At 38.6% G+C, this 19,705-nt stretch overlaps 1 protein-coding gene across 6 annotated transcripts in view; it reads left to right on the top strand.

Moving 5' to 3' along the window:
• Positions 1-2,694: 2,694 nt before the first annotated feature.
• The window catches only part of LOC131814842 (C4b-binding protein alpha chain-like), a 56,679-nt gene continuing 39,668 nt past the window's right edge, over positions 2,695-19,705 (top strand). The window contains exons 1-7 of one of the 6 annotated variants that reach the window (XM_059146224.1): positions 2,698-2,904; positions 4,827-5,001; positions 11,071-11,237; positions 12,191-12,373; positions 13,207-13,306; positions 19,136-19,221; positions 19,390-19,584. In XM_059146224.1, the coding sequence (XP_059002207.1) occupies positions 11,078-11,237; positions 12,191-12,373; positions 13,207-13,306; positions 19,136-19,221; positions 19,390-19,584 (724 nt within the window). In that variant the 5' untranslated portion in view covers positions 2,698-2,904; positions 4,827-5,001; positions 11,071-11,077. Of the gene's footprint in view, positions 2,905-4,826; positions 5,024-11,057; positions 11,238-12,190; positions 12,374-13,206; positions 13,307-19,135; positions 19,222-19,389; positions 19,585-19,705 lie in introns of those variants that run through there. The other 5 variants (XM_059146223.1, XM_059146228.1, XM_059146227.1 and 2 more) reach the window with 5 other exon arrangements.

Here is a 19,705-nt window from a genome sequence, read left to right as displayed (position 1 = left end):
AAGAAGTGAAAATGACAGAATACAGATTTTGCTCACAACAGCATGTAGTATGGGGAGAAGTAGGAAAGAATAGAGGGAAAGAAACCATATAGGAGCTATTGCAGTAGTCCATGTAGGAGACAGTGATGACTGAAATTGGATGATGGCAGCAGAAACAGAGAAAGAGAGAGAATATCAGACCCAAGAGACTTGGGAAAATCAAATAAAAACAATTTATCAACTCATTGAACATTGGAGGATGAGGGAGAGGAAGGGTTTAAAGATGAGTTTGAAATTCCATTCCTGGAAGCCTGGATTATTGTAGGGGTCAGAAGGTGAAGCTTCTGGGCAGAAAACGAGAAGTTCCCCTTTGGATGTGTGGCATGAAATATACTTGTAGGATGTCTGATGGGCAACAAAAAAACATTAAGTCTGCATTTCAGAGAGTAATCAGAGATAACAAGGTGGTTATGGAGTGGTTTTCTTATAAGGAATAGTTCAAGCCATGAGAGTGGTTACAATAATTTTAAGGAGAATGGAGAGAAAAATTTTTGAAAAGAAGAATCTGGGACAAAGCTATAGGAAGGGATGAGAAAGAATAAGAAGAGATAAGAACAACTAAGATAGAGCATTTCATGAAAGAGGGGATTCAACGAAGTTCAGGGTAATGGAAGCCAAAAGAGAGGGGTTTCAGAAAGGAGGTCATGAGCAGTGTTTGGGGCTGCTGAGAAATCACGTGATGAGTTTAAGAAATCTTGGATTTGGAGATAAGGACTGGCCTGAAAGAGGTGTGTCCCTAAGGGAGGAGGAAGCCAGAGTGGAAGGCCATGATAGGAGCGGCTGGGAGAGTTTAATGAGAAAGAGTAGGCAGGAAACACAGGAAACCTAAGAAGTTAAACATCTTAGAACAGAAATGGAATTTGAGGTTTTGGAAAGGTTTGGGGAACACTTCAGGATGAAAGATGCATTGAAAATAAGAAAACAAACAGATCTCTTCTGAAGGGAAGAGCGACTAAAAGAGACGGGTACCCCGGTGGTTCAATCAGTTACTGCCATTTACTGAGGGTGCAGGAGAGAAGAATGAGGTACCAAGTCCGCTGTAAGGCAGAGGGAGCGGAGGTCGACAGTACAGAAAACTGTCACCCAAACAACTCCTTAGTCTCATATTTATTGGAAAGTAGATAACAACCAACAAAGGAGCCAAACTAAGTTACACATTGACCACGAGTCTTGTAGATACATGAGAAGAAAGGCCAAATATGTCTGGTCACGTAGTATGTAACTTAGAGTTGAATGAGCCCATTCAAAGGGATGGTTTGATTAACTGCAGGTGATCTCTGGAGAAGGGGAGTTGACAGAGGAATGAAGCAGGCAGCGTTCTACCCTGAGCGGGCCGGGCGTTCCCAGCTGCTCAGCTTTAAGGACCCATATCATCCTCTCCCCCAGAGGCCTGTTGTTAGTACATGTTTTTCTTAAGGCTATATTTAAGCATGCTCAGTGACCAGTATAATATCTCATAGGTTATATTTTAAGCAGTATGTTGTTCTGAGGGATGGTTACAAGTGAAGGGTCTGCCTTGGGTTCAGGTCATGATCCCAGGGTCCTGCTCAGCAGGGTTATCTACTTCTTCTCCCACTGCCCCTCCTCCCACTCATGCACGTGCTCTCTCTCTCTCTCAAACAAATAAAATCTTAAAAAAAAAAAAAAAAGAGTGGTTAAGAGAGAAAATGTGAGGTGGATAGAAGCTGCTGTAGAACGATTATTTAGTGGGAGTAGGAGGCAAGGTCACTTGCTGAGAAGAAGCCCATTTGGTGACCTAGAGAGAAAAATTTGCAACAGTCCCTATGGAAAGTAAAGAAAAAGCCCTCCCTATGGAAAGTAAAGATGGGGAAATGGTATTTTGAAGACAAAACTTTAAAGGTGGTGTTTCCTTCAACTTAGCTCTCAAGACTTGACACAATTCAGAATCCTCCTCTACATTCATTCTTGTCAAATTGGCAAATCGGTCTCACCTTTTGATTTGGCTCATGTTTTCTTTACCTCTTATAGCCTTCTCATTTTCATCTACTCATTTTTCCACTTTTCATTCAGAGGAGATGAAATCCTGATTCTCTGTCAAAGCCTCTATGGTGTTTCTACGCCACTCTTTTCTGAGACCTTTATGAGACTTTTGGTGTTTATGACAGAAAAAGTGAAATTTTCAGGAAAAACTGCCCTTTAATAGCTGTGTCCCATCAGCTATTATCGAGTATGTATCGAGTATGGATTATGTTCCAGGCAACTGGGCCCATAGCAGGAAGTCAGAAAACTTGTTAAATTCCCCACCACTGTACTGTCTTGGGGTGGAATGAAGACCAGTACAGGGAAAAGTCACCAGTCAGGGAGCTCCAGGAAGGCCTGCTGGACCTAACATCCTAGAAAGTGCTTCAAGGTGGGCTAATCTCAACCCTACGGTATCCAAGTTTTCTAGGCGAGGTGGACTGCATTATATAGGTCTGTTTTGAATTTAGGAAAACAAAAAAAGAATTCTGGTATCAAATTCATACAACCATTCCACTTAGGGGAAACGGTTGGCAGAGAAGAGAAAAAACGATTGCAACATGTTATCAGGAAGCAGGGTTAGTGCCCAGGAAGGGGATTAGGTTAATACCAGTGCTTTATTTCCATTGTTAATCATTCACTAGGCCAATAAAAAGTTTCTGCCCATCCATTAGAACTTAGCCCATCTGTGAGCAGCCAGCCACATGGCTGGAATTCAGGGACTTCTTGGTGGTGCAATGACTAGCTAGCTTCAGGGTACTCGGGAAACTCTCATCTGGGGAAGAACTGAAACTATTACAGATCCAGGCAATTTTTTTTCCCCCTTGAGAAACGACCCAAGGGACCACGATTGAGTCTTCTATTTCTTCCTCAGCTACCTGCCAGGTCAGTGGGTTATTTGGGGTACCTTGGGGGAAAAGGCTGGTGGTTTGGCCCTTTAAGGAGGGCAAGAAAGACAAAACCCTGGGGGTATTTTCAGCAGAAATCTTTTCAGGAGTCCTGCATTAGGGTGTTGTATAATTTGAAAAGTATTTTTAGTCCTTCTAAGCCTCAACTATTTGTTATAAATGGGCGAATAATTATGCATACAAATAAACTGAAGCAGAAAGGAAGTAGAAGGTCACTCTTGTTATTGTATCTAAAAGTCAGGTGTGTTGGTTCAATGATTCCTTACCATCTCTCTGCACAGGGGAGTTGAGGCAGGAGGTAAATCAGAATGTCCAAAGGGGTTTGCAGAGGACCCGGTTTTTATAGTCTGCATCCTAAAAATTGATACAGGGCCCTTTGGAGATTTTATTAACCCCTTCCCATCTTCACCATCCACAGCAAAGATCTTTTTTTTTTTTTAAGATTTTATTTATTTATTTGAGAGAGAGACAGTGAGAGAGAGCATGAGCGAGGAGAAGGTCAGAGGGAGAAGCAGACTCCCCGAGGAGCTTGGAGCGTGAAGTGGGACTCGATCCCGGGACTCCGGGATCATGACCTGAGCCGAAGGCAGTTGTCCAACCAACTGAGCCACCCAGGTGTCCCAGCAAAGATCTTTTGATTTGATAATAAGAAGGATGTTGGTCAGCCTCCAGTTACTTTCTGAAGCTAGAAGCCTTGACTGTTCTCACCTCCTTTTTCTTCCCCACTTTTCTGAATCGGACAACACTGATTACCCTTCCTTCTGGAGATTTCCTTCTTCCTTGGTGGGGCAGGACACAGTACTATTGTTCTTATTTCAATTCCTCAGCCACTCTTAGCTGAGTCCTGTTCTATCCCTAAAATAGAGGAGTACAGAGAGAATGACAGAGCATCCAGAACGAGCAGAAGCATCAGGGAAAGTTTGAATTAAGTGTAGTGATACACTTGGATCTAATATGAGTACACAAGGAAGACGCTGATAGATACAGAGATTTTAGGAAGGAGGTGCAAGTGTGGAAGCAAGTTCTTTCTGGAATCTGAAAGCGATGTGATTGAGTGTGTAGCTGCAAGAAAGGAGTTGAGACTGGAGAAGAATATCACCGTTTCAAGAGGCATGCAAGCAGAGTTTAGACAAAATAAATACATGGACTTAAAAAGTAATCTCTAATGGAAGGAGAAATCTGGGGGCTGAGAATTCTCCCAGCACCTCTCAAATTGTACTGCACTGTGCATGCCAACAGTATTTATGTTCAGAGACCCGTCACCAGTTCAAGACCATAGCTCTTGAATTGATCTCACCTCTATAGGAATTTAAAAGGTGACAATGTCATCGAAATATGAGGGCATTTACTAGGGAAGTCTTAGTTTTTTAGTGGGCAGCTAATAGCATTCTAGATTTTATAGGAAAGATGATCTAAGTTTACTATCATCATTTGAGAGAATGAGAACCTGAGGCCCAAGGAGCTCACATGTCTTCTTCAAGATCATAGGATTGGACTGTAGTGAAATGGGGCTCAAATTTGGGTCATCTTAATCCACAGGTCCTAGCCTCCATCCCCATCCTCTGTAGTCTGCTGAATCCTGTGAAGGTTCCGCTGGAGGACCACAAGGAGTAGTGATGGTGAACTTCAGATGCTCCCCAGGTCTCACTGAGCCACCACATAGCCTGAGAACTAGGGAGGGAAGTGGGATCACTGCATCATTTATCTCGTCTACATTAATGAAGCACTTCATAGACATTATTCCATTTGGTCCTCAGGAAGGCAGTTAGTCATTTGCACTCTGAAGATAAAACTATATTGAGTTTTACTTATTTCACATTTATTGGGTAACTGTTACACAACAGTTATAGTATCAGGTCAGCACTAGGAAGTTGAATAAACATCTTCTTTGTCTTCAAGGGTCCACAGTCTGTTTTAGGAGGCAAACGTGAGCAGAAACAATACCATTACAATTAAGGCCTCAGCAAAATACTATGGGAGCTTAGAAGAGGCTGATATTTCTCAGTGGAGTTGGACAATTCTTCATTAAGGAGGTGATATTTGATCTGGACAGTGAATCAAGAGAAGGTTGGAGGTAAAAGCATCTGTCACAAGAGGTATTATATGCAAATTCTTGCAAGTGTTTTAAAAAAAATCCAGAATGGGGTACCTGGATGGCTCAGTTGGTTGTGTCTGCTTTCAGCTCAGGTCATGATCCCTGGGTCTTGGGCTCCCTGCTCTACAGGGAGTCTGCTTATCCCTCTTCCTCAGACTCTCCCCACCATTCTTGTGCATACTCTCACTTTCTCTCTCTCTGTCAAATAAATAAATCTTAAAAAAAAAAAAATCCAGGATGTATTTTGAAAACCTCCATGAAGTTGAACTACAGTGTTTTAAGTGAGTAGAAGCAGAGGGAGGGTTGGGAGAGGTAAGGAAATCTAGCAAATTTGGAACCATTGGAATTTTTAAGTAAATTACTTTTTAGGAATATGACAGTGTCATATTAGAAGTTGGCTTATGGATGTATAAAGGCGTTTTAGTACTCTAGGGTGGGTGAAGGGAATTATGAGAACATAAACCCAGACTATGGAAGTGAGATGGAGGAGAGAGAGACAGATTCCAGTGTTGCTGTGGCAATGTGACAGGACTCAGAGACTGAATATGGGAGGGGGCAAGAGAGAGGAGGCTAGGATGACTGATGTTTCTAGTCTGGAAGGCTGGATAGAGATGATTACGAGCTGAGACAAAAAACATAGAGGTCAAGGGTGCTGGAGCGAAGATAGTGGGTTTCATTTGGGATATGTTGGATTCAAGGTGCATTGGAGATACAAAGGAAGCAGTTGGAAAACTGATCTGAACTTTGGGAACTATATCTTATACTTGAAAAAAAAAAAAGGATTTTTGCTTAAATAAGAAATCTAACAATCGGTTGCCAGGGGCTTGAGGTTAGGGGAAATAGGGAGAGCTTGGTCAAAGTATATAAAATTTTATCTGTAAGATGAAGAAGTTCCAAGGATCTAATGTAGAACATGGTGACTATATTGGTAACACCGTACTGTATAATTAAAATTTGCTAAGAGAGTAGATAAGTCTTCACACCAAGAAGAAAAGGATAAATATGTGAGCTAATGATGTGTTCATCAACAAGATGAGTGGTGGGGGAGGGGGCAGTCTTTTCACAAAGAATACCTATGTAAATCACCATGATACACACTTTAAATATCTTGCAATTCAGTCACTTACACCTCGATAAAGCTGATATTAAATAAAAGAAAAAGAGCGTGCCTGGGTGGCTCTGTTGGTTAAACGACTGCCTTCAGCTCAGGTCATGATCACGGGATCCTGGGATCGAGTCCTGCATCAGGCTCCCTGCTCAGCGGGGAGCCTGCTTCTCCCTCTCCCTGTGCCCCTAACCCTATTTGTACTTGCCTTCTCACTTGTTCTCTGTCAGATAAATAAAAAAATAAAATCTTAAAAAGAAAAAAAAAAAGAACGAAAAATAAATCTAACAGGGGTGGCTCAGTTCGTTAAGCATCCAACTTCTGATTTCTGCTCAGATCATGATCTCACCGTCATGGGATTGAGCCCTGAGTCAAATCTGCTTGAGTTTCTCTTTCTCCCTCTCCTTCTGCCCCATAAATAAATAAATAAACAATAAAGTATTTTTAAAAAGAGAGAGAAATCCAACAGAGTGAAAAGTTTGAGTTTCCTTTCAGGATTACAAATGAAAAGTATAAGAATTCATTTATGGATTTGCAAAGAAAACCCACAGGTATTTATCACACTCAAAATTAGAAATGTACGTTTTGTGTTATCCTGGGCAAAAATTAATTTGTGAAGATAACCTATTACAATTATAGATGTTTCCAGAGTTAAAGGTTTTGTTCAAGTGGCAAAGCAATGATCTCTAAAGTCCAGAAATAACATTTGCAAGGTCACCTTTAAGATTCAGATACCTGCCTTTGTGAAGCTATAGGGGAAGACAAAATAGTTTCTCCTTATTTTGCTGATATTTCTTTCCCTGATTTTTAGAAATATTCACAGTTTTAAGGCTCAGCACTGGAATTCCACTTGTTAGTGACCAGAGCAAGGAGGTCGGCTTAACGACTCAAAATTTATGTATGGGACTGAAGAGGGCAGACTAAGATTTTTATTAGCAACTGAGTTTATGAAATGTGTAAGTTTTTATACTCTTTATAAGAAGACAGTTGGGCCCAAAGGTCTTTGAGTGATTAATGGGTAGAGGTCAAAGTCATGGGAGTAGGTAAGTTCCTCTTTGGAAAACAGGGAAAACTAGGGGAAGAAGAATGCCCAGGACAGGCCTTTGTGTGCACGAGAGTCTCTGTTCGGGGTGTGGGTCTTACCATCACCAAAGTCCACAGTGAAGACCTAACCAATGGTTCCTGGTCCAAGTCCAGTGGTTGTTCCTCTGCCCTGGGTTTTAATTGAAGTACCTTGGTGTTGCAGCCAAATATCATTGTAATTATAAATCACCATTTTAATTTTATTTTTATTTATGAGAGAAAAAGAGGGAAAGCAGGGGAAGGAGCAGAAGGAGAGGGATAAACAGACCCTGCACTAAGTACAGAGCCCAGCTTGGGGCTTGATCCAAGGACCCTGAGTTCTTGACCTGAGCCAAAATCAAGAGTCAGACATTTCTGTCCCCATCATTATTATGATGATGTTTTGACTCCAGGAATTCTGGTCTTGTCAAGGTCACATGCCAACTCCAATCCCATCCTTTTTTCTCTGACATTTTTCTCAAATATTTTCTATGTGCCACTGTGCACCAAGCCCAGCTATCTCTCAGAAAGTCTGTGACACATGTATAGTTACATTCCTTCTTTATAAAAACAGGAAATTGAAGCTTAGAGGAGTGGAGTATCCTGCCCCGGGGACACACAGTTCCCATCTGAGGGAGACAGGATTCAATCCACATAGCCTGGATCTGACTTCAGAGCCCATGCTCCGGGGTCTGGCAACATTCTGTCCTCCTGTGCTCCCTAGCACTGTGTCTGTGGCCCCAGAGTAAAGTTGAGTGATATGAATTCCTCAGCCCCGTGTAGGGTCTGTATATATGGTGACCTTTATCTCCTGTCCTAACCTATGGAAGGAGGAGACTAGTTTTTATTCTTTCCTTCCCTCCTGACTGTCCTCTGTTGAATGGTTGAGAATATGATGACTTCAGGTTAAGGATAGGGAAGAGCCTAGAGTAAAATCACTAGGCTCTATTCTCCTTAAGAACTTTAAAATCAGTGAAAATCTGACCTTGACAAAACAAAGGCTCTAAGAGTAGATACGGATGTGGAGCAGTATTATTCCTCTTTAAAACATTTTATCACTAGATGCTTTTGAATGTAATGTCAACAAACATTTCTTGAGTGCTTTAACTGTGTGAGGTGCAGGGCCAGGTACCGGGTACCAGGTACCTGGTGGGGCAGAGGCAAGTAAGAACCCACCTCTGACTTTGAGGACCTTGAGGTCTAGTGTTGAAGACAGAGGTTAAATGTCAGTTTTAAGCCACAGCTGAATCAAAGTTAGAAACATCGAGCTGTAATTAGAATATGAAGACTGGCCTGGAGACAAGGAGGGAACGTCGGAGAAAGGACTGGCAGAACTAGTAGGAATCAAAGAGGGAAGAAGGATAAGAGGGCAAGTGATAATGGGCAGGGATGCATTATAGGAAAATGTTTGGGACCATCAGGGATCCAGATTGTTCGGGTCAGCCAAAGCATGGGGTCAACCAAGCACCAAATGACAGAAAAGCTCCTTGCTAGAAGCCAGTGAGGAATGCCAATTCCTAAAGGATCAGTTTGCTGAAATCAATTTGCTAAGTTTGTCGAATGGTCAATTACTGAACAACGTTTTGAATATTCATTTTGAATATACTCAATGATTGTAAATGTCTTCTTTTTGAACACAGCTAATGAATATGTTCTTTGTAGCAGTATTTTAAGTATTTCTACTCAATTTCTTAAAAAGTCAAGATTTAATCTTATGGCTCTGTTTTTATATATATATACTCGGGAATATTTTCTGGAGTATATCCAATATACATATTTTTATTATGAACATAATAACTGCAACAATTCATATGGGGAATTTCTTTATACTATACTATCACTTTATACTATACTACCAGTCTCCTGAGTTTTTGTAGTCAAATTCTATTTTGCCAATATATTGGTATTTTTATTTTACTTTATTTTATTTTTTTAAAAATTAAAAACAATTTCCGGCTCATTTTTAAAATTTTTTAAAATACATATTGATTTTTTAGCCTTTTTCTTCAATTTCACTGAAGTTGATGAAAAAAACTGATGCTATGAACTCATCAAAAATTAAAGAAACTCATTTCCATAGTTTTTACAGGTCATAACAGTTTTCACTGGAACGGAGAAATTTATTGTATTTTGCAAATTTCATGGATGATTTAGTGGATTGGTTTTCACTATGTGGAACTAACTTACTCCCACTAGTGTCCTGTCTCATCCAGATTGTCTGGGCAAGAGAAGAGTCTAGAGATCTGGAGTGGAAGGAGGGGCAAACAAAAAAGAAAGTGGGTATGTAAGGGCCCCAGTGCTGGTCTCCTTCACGCATCTTTAGACCACCTCAGTGTATTCAGTACAAATTCTGTAAACATACTTTAGTAAGCCAATGCATTTGGGAGGTGGATCATCTCGTTGAATTTATTATTTATTATTTATTTATTTATTTATTTAGGCAGAATTGTCCTAGTGGCCCTGTCTGGAACTCAGGGGCCAAGCTATCTATCAGGTAGAATGGTCCACAACTGATGATGGGTGGAAGAATGGCTTCATCAGAACTGAGTTTTGGGAAGATAACATCAAATGAGTCATTACTCAGTTAGGAAGTTAGGCCTCTCCATGTAGTGTGAAGGGTCATTATAAACTTGTCCCTTTCTGTAATGTGGGACAGAAACATCTTTGAGGTAAATATTGAGTGCACTACCAGATATGTGCATAGTACGAATTAAGAACACCTGGGGCATATAGAATCATCTGGATCTAACAGGTATCCGAATAAAAGATAAAACTCAGTATTTCTTTGGAGTTAACTTCAGATATTCCTTTGAGGACAAGGACTATTTCTAATGTAAATTTAAGATTTAAGATATATTGTTTTCCCCAAAGCGAACAGTAGTGGTGGTGAAGAGAAAAGTGTTTTTCATTATTTTGCTTTAAAAAAGTCTTCAAATAGTCTGATCAAATATGAAAGTATAATTTGTCACATATATTTTTCTTTTTCTTTATACAGCTATATGTATATCTATACATATACATATAGATATACATATCTCTCCATAAACTATTCATTTAAAATTGCAAATTTCTTCATGCTTTATTGCCTCTGTTGACAATTGTCATGAGGAACTCTCAATATGACACAGATCTGACTCCTTTTCTCTATTTCATAATTTTCCTGCCTTTCAGTATAATTTTGTCTTACATTTGTTCCCTCTTCTTCAACTCCTTTGCCATTTCCGTGGTCAGACCATTTCTGTGGCTCACCTGGCCAACTGCAGTAGTCTTCTTCTTCAACCTTCCTGTTTCTTCTCTTTGTTTACTCAGTCTCTCAGGTACACACATGCCACAGTGATTTTTTTAAAAGAACAAGCACTAGGTGTTCAATGCAACTAAATCCTTGAACACTACTTCAAAAACTAATGACGTACTACTATATGTTGGTTAACTGGACATCATCATCATCATCATCATCATATATAAATAGAAATTAAAGCACAATAATGAATCACTCCTTAGCTTTAAAATAAGAAAGGGGGAAACAAAATCCAAAATGAAAAACAGTGGTTCTTTATTCCCCAAAGAGCAGTGTCTATCAATTCCTATTTTTAGTATATGTGCTGCCGAAGCGAGCACCAGCGCCTATCGATTCCTAAACCTGACCCTTATATCCCATTTGGACACTTCTATAAACTGTCCCTTCTTAACAACCCCTTCCCCATCTCTCCTTTGAATGGAGGCTAACACTCCCTGTGTCATGTTTTAACATTTGTGTGCATGTGCTTTCTTCTACTGTAGGTCATAATTTCCTTGAAGATGTGGACCGCATAGTACTTACTGTAGTGCTTTATGATAACTAGGAATTTAATGACTGCTTATTAAGTTGAAGTCTTTTGCAGAAAAAATATGTGGGAGAATCATCAGGGCATGCACTCCAGAGCTCTAAATGGGATCCTTCATAGAAAAGAGAAAATGGCAGCCCAGCCCTTCTTTAGGCTGTGGAGAGCCCCTGATCCAACTTTATTCCAAATGATCTTGGTTGCTGCTCTAATGGCTCCTGTTCTTGGTGAGTACTAGAGAAGTAAGTTCAGATTGGTGACAGACATTTAAGATCATCCACTCATTCTCTCTTAACGCCAACAGATGATTCAACTTTTAGCAGAAAGCCACTTTCAGCAACAAGAGTTGGTTTGATCAGGAATTTGGAATTCAAAATTAAAGGGGATTTGGAATTATTTGGGATTTAGGGGGAATTGGTTTTATTCATAGAAGAGACAGTTTTCTACCCACCTCCCCCTAGCATTTCTTCTCCAGGAATTTTCCAAAACAGTTGGTCTCCCAACCATGATTTGAAAGAAGTTGGTGTGATCTATTAGCCCGACTGAACAATTTTCACTGCCTCTGGATCTATCCAGAATAGAAAGGAGAAATAAGTAAAGACTTCTCCTAGGATTCCCGAAAGGCAAATCTCCGATTTAATTCTTGCAAGGAAAGCAGGATTAACATCTTTATATTTCAAGGACTCCATGCTTCTTCGTTTGCATCATTCAAAATCCAACATGTACATAAAGGTGCAAATTAAGAATGTGATTCTTACCCACCTCTCAGCCACCTGGTTTTCCTTCCCTGAGATAAGCAATTTAATATAATGGTATTATTCAGGAAAGACTGTTTCTGTTGAGGAAATTTGTAGGAATTGTTGACTTTGCTCAGATATCACTGAGTCAGCAGATATGAGGACTCTGAAAGAAGTATGAAATCACATCTACCATCTTTTAGATAAATTATCTCATAAATACTAGAGAAGGGATGAAAAATTTCTGCCTTTTATCATTATCATTAATCAGCAAATGTGTATTACTGATCACTCACTAGATTCGTTGAACTATGAGGACAATAAGAGTTATTATTTTTCTTGATTGGAGAAGAAAAGAATGGTCCTTTATCTAAAAATCATACTACTGAAACATTAAGATGCTGTGTTTTGAGCTCTAACTTCTTTGTTATTTTGGTGACCAGGAGGTTGTGATAGCCCACCGAATTTAGACTTTGCTTCTCTAACAACTGTGGTGAATGAGACATACTTCAAAAGTGGAACTGTCCTGAGGTACACCTGCCGTCCTGGCTATGGCAGGGTTAATATTCTAAACCCGACTATTACCTGTCGGCATGACAAATGGGACTACTACGAATTCTGTGTCAGTAAGTATGAACATTTATTTTTCTTATTTACGCTTTTCACTTCTTTACAAAGATGTCTCAGGAATTAAATTTTCTCAATGCAAATGAGAATCTTTGGTCACTAAGAAACCATCCAGTTGTCAAGTCACTCATTTCAATGTACATACATGTGCTACTTTTAGAAAAGCACAAATAAAGAAACAAATAAAACATAAATTATGAACTGCCCAGTTGCAGTGAAAAAGAAGCTTATCCTTTACACTGTAATTTGCTTAACACTTCTTTCCAAAGTGAACTACAAATTCAATTTTAATATTTTGAAAACAAGACCCATTCTTTACAAAGTTATAAAAAGTTTGGTGGCTACAGAGAGGTAATGTGGTTTCCAAAGAAACCTCAACCAAAGTATCCGCTGTGTTTGGAAGAAGGTTATATGATTCACTTACAGTGGAGAGTAAATCCTGTAATGTTCTTACAATAGTAAGGGTATCTACACTTTCTGTTGTCCTTTTGGTGACCAAGGACATGCATTTTTAAGTGGCTGACATACAAAGTATGTGCCACAGATCTAGAATGGAGCACAGCTCCCTGATCAATAACTATCCATAGACTCCATTACCATAGTGATTTAACTGAGTGTTTTCCTCTAAGGGTGAAATGTACTGAAAAATATGAGATCAAACTTTGTATTCATTTATCCTCCAAAGTAAAAATTTAGTGAGTCAGGATCAGAAATAAATTTGGATCTCAACCTCAGGATCTTTCTGGAGGCATAAGTCAAAGCTAATCAGTCTTCTAATGCCTTATCTCTGAGTGTTTGGAATCACTCATTATCATTTTAATTTTTCTGTCAGAGAAACGATGCAGACACCCAGGAGAATTAGAAAATGGGAAGGTGATAGCTGAGACAGAGCTCGTCTTTGGATCACACATAAAATTCGTTTGTTCAGAAGGGTGAGTGTGAAGCAATGTATAAACAGTTGTTTTAAATTAATTTTTAATAAATAGCTGATATATTTCAAAAGTAAAAATGATGTAAAACCATATACACTGAGAATTTTCACTTCTACCCTCTTGCCATCCACCCCATTTCTTTCATGTCCTTAAAAACAGGCATGCACTTTAATGGGTTTCTTATGTATCTTTCTAGTGTTTACTTTTATAAACACAAGCTAAAAATTAGTATATATTTTTATTTTACACCTTTCCAATAACAAATGTAGCTTCGAGTCTTGCTTTATTTTTACTCGTCAATATATACAGAATATAGTTCCATGTTTGTGCATAGAAGTTTCTCAGTGATTTGTCTTCACGAGGTCACACAATATAATTGTGTCATGTATCATGGATTAACAGTCTCTTGATGGATCCATAGGTGTTTCTAATGTTTTGCCATTCTGAAGAGTGCTTTGATCAACCACTTTGTGCATATATAATTTCATACAGATGCAGTTATATCTGTAGGGTGGATTTCCAGAGTGAGATTTCTGGGTCAGAGTATACATATTTGAAAATTTGAAAGATACTGCCTAATTCTCTCCTTAGAGGTTATAATGTTTTGCAGAGTATGTAAACACCTATCTTTTCATAGACTTCCCAACTGTGTTGTCAATCATTTGAAAACGTGAAATTTTTGAAAATTTTCTAAATTAAGACGTAAACATGAAATCTTACTGTAGTTTCAATGTATATTTCTCTTATCATGAGTGAGATTGAGTGTATTTTTATGTGTTCAAGAGATATTTGTATTGATTTGTGAACTATTTGGCATATCCTTTGCCTGTTTTTAAGAATTAATTTCTTGAAATTTCTAATCTTAATTTCTAGGATAGATACCTACACACATGAACATACACATACACACACACGATATATACACATGAACCTATGCATACTAGGATATAGATCTTGTTTCTTTTTTATTTAGTAATTTAAAAAATTTTTTATAAACATATAATGTATTTTTAACCCCAGGAGTACAGGTCTGTGAATCGCCAGGTTTACACACTTCACAGCACTCACCATAGCACATACTCTCCCCAATGTCCATAACCCCACCACCATCTCCCGACACCCCTCCCCCCAGAAACCCTCAGTTTGTTTTGTGGGATTGTCTCTTATGGTTTGTCTCCCTCCCGAGCCTATCTTTTTCATAAATGTTTCATTTATTCTTTTCCTACCAGCCAACCCCGCCACGTTGCAGCTCCACTTCCTCATATCAGGGAGATCATATGATGGTTGTCTTTCTCTGATTGACTTATTTTGCTAAGCATAATATCCTCCACATCATCACAGATGGCAAGGTTTCATTTCTTTTGATGGCTGTATTGTATTCCATTGTATATATATACCACATCTTCTTTACCCATCCATCTGTTGATGGACATCTATGTTCTTTCCATAGTTTGGCTATTGTGGACATGGCTGTTATAAACATTCGGGTACACGTGCCCCTTCAGATCACTATGTTTTATCTTTAGGGTAAATACCCAGTAGTGCAATTGCTGGGTCATAAGGTAGCTCTATTTTCAACTTTTTGAGGAACCTCCATGCTGTTTTCCAGAGTGGCAGCACCAGCTTGCATTCCCACCAACAGTGTAGGAGGGTTCCCCTTTCTCCACATCCTCGCCAGCATCTGTCATTTCCTGACTTGTTAATTTTAGTCATTCTGACTGGTGTGAGGTGGTATCTCATTGTGGTTTTGATTTGTATTTCCCTGATGCCGAGTGATGTGGAGCATTTTTTTTCATGTGTCTGTTGGCCTTCTGGATGTCTTCTTTGCAGAAATGTCTGTTCATGTCCTCTGCCCATTTCTTGATTAGATTATTTATTCTTGGGTGTTGAGTTTGCTAAGTTCTTTATAGATGTTGGATACTAGCCCTTTATCTGATATGTCGTTTGCAAATATCTTCTCCCATTCTGTCAGTTGTCTTTTGGTTTTGTTAACTGTTTCCTTTGCTGTGCAAAAGCTTTTGATCTTGATGAATTCCCAATAGTTCATTTTTGCCCTTGCTTCCCTTGCCTTTGGTGATATTCCTAGGAAGAAGTTGCTGTGGCTGAGGTTAAGAGGTTGCTGTCTGTGTTCTCCTCAAGGATTTTGATGGATTCCTTTCTCACATTGAGGATCTTCATCCATTTTGAGTCCATTTTCGTGTGTGGTGTAAGGAAATGGTCCAATATCATTTTTCTGCGTGTGGCTGTCCAATTTTGCAAACACAATTTGTTGAAGAGACTGTCTTTTTTCCATTGGACATTCTTTCCTCGAAGATTAGTTGACCATAGAGTTGATGGTCTATTTCTGGGCTCTCTATTCTGTTCCATTGATCTATGTGTCTTTTTTTGTGCCAGTACCATGCTGTCTTGATGATGACAGCTTTGTAATAGAGCTTGAAGTCCGGAATTGTGATGCCACCAACTTTGGCTTTCTTTCCCAACATTCCTCTGGCTATTCGAGGTCTTTTCTGGTTCCATATAAATTTTAGGATTATTTGTTCCATTTCTTTGAAAAAAATAGATGAGATTTTGATAGAGATTGCATTAAATGTATAGATTGCTTTAGGTAGACATTTTAGGTAGACATAGAAATTTTCACAGTATTTGTTTTTCCAATCCAGGAGAATAAACATTTTTTTGTTTTTTGCGTCTTCCTCAATTTCTTTCATGAGTACTTTATAATTTTTGAGTATAAGAGTCACTTATGGTTTGTCTCCCTCTTAATCTCACAAAACAAACTGAGGGTTGCCGGGGGGAGGGGGTTGGGGAGAAGGGGGTGGGATTATGGACATTGGGGAGGGTATGTGATTTGGTGAGTGCTGTGAAGTGTGTAAACCTGGTGATTCACAGACCTGGGGATAAAAATATATGTATATAAAAAATATATGTTTATAAAAAAAAAAAAAAATAATGGATTTATAATTTTTGAGTATAGATTCTTTGCCTCTTTGGTTAGGTTTATTTCTAGGTATCTTATGGTTTTGGGTGCAATTGTAAATGGGATCAACTCCTTAGTTTCTCTTTCTTCTGTCTTGTTGTTGGTGTAAAGAAATGCAACTGATTTCTGTGCATTGATTTTATATCCTGACACTTTACTGAATTCCTGTACAAGTTCTAGCAGTTTCAGAGTAGAGTCTTTTGGGTTTTCCACATATAGTATCATATTATCTGCAAAGAGTGATAGTTTGACTTCTTCTTTGCTAGATCTTGTTTCTGATAGGAGCTGCAACTTTCCCTCCAAGTATATTATTATTATTATTATTTTTGACTTGGCTATTGATTCACTTTTTTTTTCTTAAGGGAAAATTGTTTTCATGCTTCATATTTATCAAACTCTCTTTTTAAAATGGCTTCTGGATTTTAGGTTTTCATTTAAAAGCCCTTCTCTAACACCCCTTGTCCTCCATGATAAGAGGAGAAGGGAGTTGGGGCAAATTGGAAGGGGAGGTGAATCATGAGAGACTATGGACTCTGAAAAACAATCTGAGGGGTTTGAAGTGGTGGGGGTGTGGGAGGTTGGGGTACCAGGTGGTGGGTATTATAGAGGGCATGGATTGCATGGAGCACTGGGTGTGGTGAAAAAATAATGAGTACTGTTTTTCTGAAAACAAATAAATTGAAAAAATTTTTTTAAAATGCATAAAAAAAGCCCTTCTCTAATACAAAATTTTAAACTATTTGCCTAGATTTCTTCTGCTACTTTTATGTTTTCATATTTTTTGGTGCCAAAAGCTTTGATCCATTTGGAGGCAATATACAATATACAGTACAAGATATATATCCTAGCCTATATTTTCCTGTAGGACTTTCCTGTTATTGCAAAAGTCCTTTAGTTTGCTGATTTAAGAGTGCTTTGTAACACTGTATTAAATTCTCATATATATCTTGTATGTATCTGCATATCTTTCTACTTAATGCTGTTGTTCTGCCTACATAGTCATGTACACATTTCACAGTGATGTACTACCAAGGTTTTATAAGATATTTCAATAGCCTTATGCGTAGTCCTGCCTTATTGGTTTTTTTTTTATTTTTCTTGACAATACTTGTTTATTTTTCTATATAAAGTTTAAATTTAGGCATATTTAAAAATCAGTACTGGAAAAAAAAAATAAAATAAAAATCAGTACTGGATTAGTGTTTAACTTAACTTTTGAAGAAACTTTCCCCAAAACTTTTCCTTTAGCCTCTTAGGGTCTCTGATTGGGTTTGAGAATTAAGTTGACATAAGGCTAGCAGGGGAAGAGCGTACATATTTAGTTTTAGATGTCCATGGGAGCCTTCACAGGAAAATGAAGACCCCAAAAGTGGTTAAGCCTCAGTGTTTATATACCAGGTTGAAGAAAAAGTAGCAACTGTGGAAAAGTAACCTCTGGAAGTAACCTATGGAAGGTTACAGGTAGATAAGGGTCATTTTGACAAGGTCTGTTTGTACAGATCTCTCCTGGCTTCACCTCCCCATCTCTCATGATAAGTTTGTTCTTTTCCTCCTGTTATGGGGAAAGCATCTTTCACATAAGAGTTTTATCTCCTGCTCTCAGGAAGAAAAGGAGAGTTCAGAGTGCCTTCCTTTGTCTATTTCAAGTGCTTTAACTCAAAATAATCCTTTGTAATTTTACTCTTAGTTGTTTTGATACAGACCATTTACTCCACCATTTTGTTGCTATGTGATGCTCTTTTAAAATTTAGCTTAAGTGGACCCCTCAGTGGCTAAGTGGGTTAAGCCTCTGCCTTCGGCTCAGGTCATGATCTTGGGTCCTGGGAACAAAACCGGCATGGGGCTTTCTGCTCAGCTGGGAGCCTGCTTCTTCCTATCTCTCTGTCTGCCTCTCTGCCTACTTGAGATCTCTCTGTCTGTCAAATAAATAAATAAAATCTTTCAATAAAATAAAATAAATCAAAATGTATATTATTATTTCTGTAATACCTATTTGAAATACATTATAAAATAGCTATTTTGTTCTGTTTTGTGTTCCTTCTTCAGGTTCCCCAATCAAGTATGTGTTGATTCCTCTTTGTTTGTCCCCTGTGTTTAACATTATCCCCTAGTACTGTTATTTCCTTTTGTTTGATTTTCGCACATGTAATCCTCATTATTCCTTACGGTGTATGACTCGTGAGATGTGAAGTGAGAAGATTCAGAAGGGAAGTGCTGTTGGAATGTTGAAAGTGTTTCTACTGGAGTAATCGGAAACCATATTTTTCCCTTGGTTTCCTGGGTAGCTTAGAAAACATATTTTCAAGAAATTCCAAAATAAGTAAATACTTAATTCTCAATGTCTTTTATCTTATTAAAAGATTCATTATTCTTTGAGTTAGTATTAAATAAGTCCCAGGGGCTCTAGTTTGCCAAAGGTAACATTTCCATTAGTGTTCAACCACAGTGTACATTTATTCCTTGATGATAGTACCATTTTAAGACATACTAACAATGCTTTTTTCCACTACTATAGTACACTGAGGGGAGGAAGACAAACTGAAGGAAGCTTAGAACTCTCAAGAGCCATAAAAAATGGGGATTCTGAATGGGGGAGTTAGTGGCATATTGGAGAGGGTAAGCACCCAGAAGTCAGAAGGGGGCTGCATGTCAGAGGGCCTGAGAGGTTGGGGTGTGTCTAGAGACTGAAGTCTTACACACTGGGAAGTGTTATTTGGAAAACATTATTTCTTCATTTTTACAATTGAGCAACCAGTTTATTTGTTTAGATCCCTTTATCCAACTTAATTTAAGGTAAGAAGAATTTCATTAAACTCTTCATTAAACTCTTCATTAAACTCTATTTCATTCAGATATATTTTAATTGGCAAAACCACTAGTTATTGTGAGATCCAAGATAGAGGAGTTGGTTGGAGTGATCCTCTCCCACAATGTATAAGTAAGTAAAGACTTCTTCTGGCTTGACTGCAAATCTAAACCATGTTAGAATATAAAACTCTTGCGCATCTTCGCTGCTTCTCATACCCTCCATTAGAATTTGTAACATGAATGCTTGATTTGCAAAGGTACCTTCCGTGATGATTTCTTCTTCTTCACTCCACTCCAGTTGCTAAATGTAAGCCTCCTCCAGACATCAGCAATGGGAAGCACAATGGCGCAGATGAAGATTTCTACACATATGGCTCTTCCGTCACCTACAGATGTGACCCCAACTTCTCAATGATAGGCAACCCCTCCATATCTTGCACAGTGGAAAATAAGACAGTAGGTGTCTGGAGCCCAAGTCCTCCTACTTGTAAAAGTAAGTCACAGTGATGAATTTTGGCCTGAATAGTTTGCTTACAAGAAAAAAGTAGGTGACTTTGCTGGGGGAAAGGGAATGCTTCTGAGACTAATCATTGTAACCATACAGTCATTTATCT

Source organism: Mustela lutreola, chromosome 14 (genome assembly GCF_030435805.1).
Source record: "Mustela lutreola isolate mMusLut2 chromosome 14, mMusLut2.pri, whole genome shotgun sequence".
Lineage (NCBI taxonomy): Eukaryota > Metazoa > Chordata > Mammalia > Carnivora > Mustelidae > Mustela > Mustela lutreola.
Note: the sequence above shows the minus strand (reverse complement) of the source record. Positions and strands in the feature narration are given on the sequence as shown.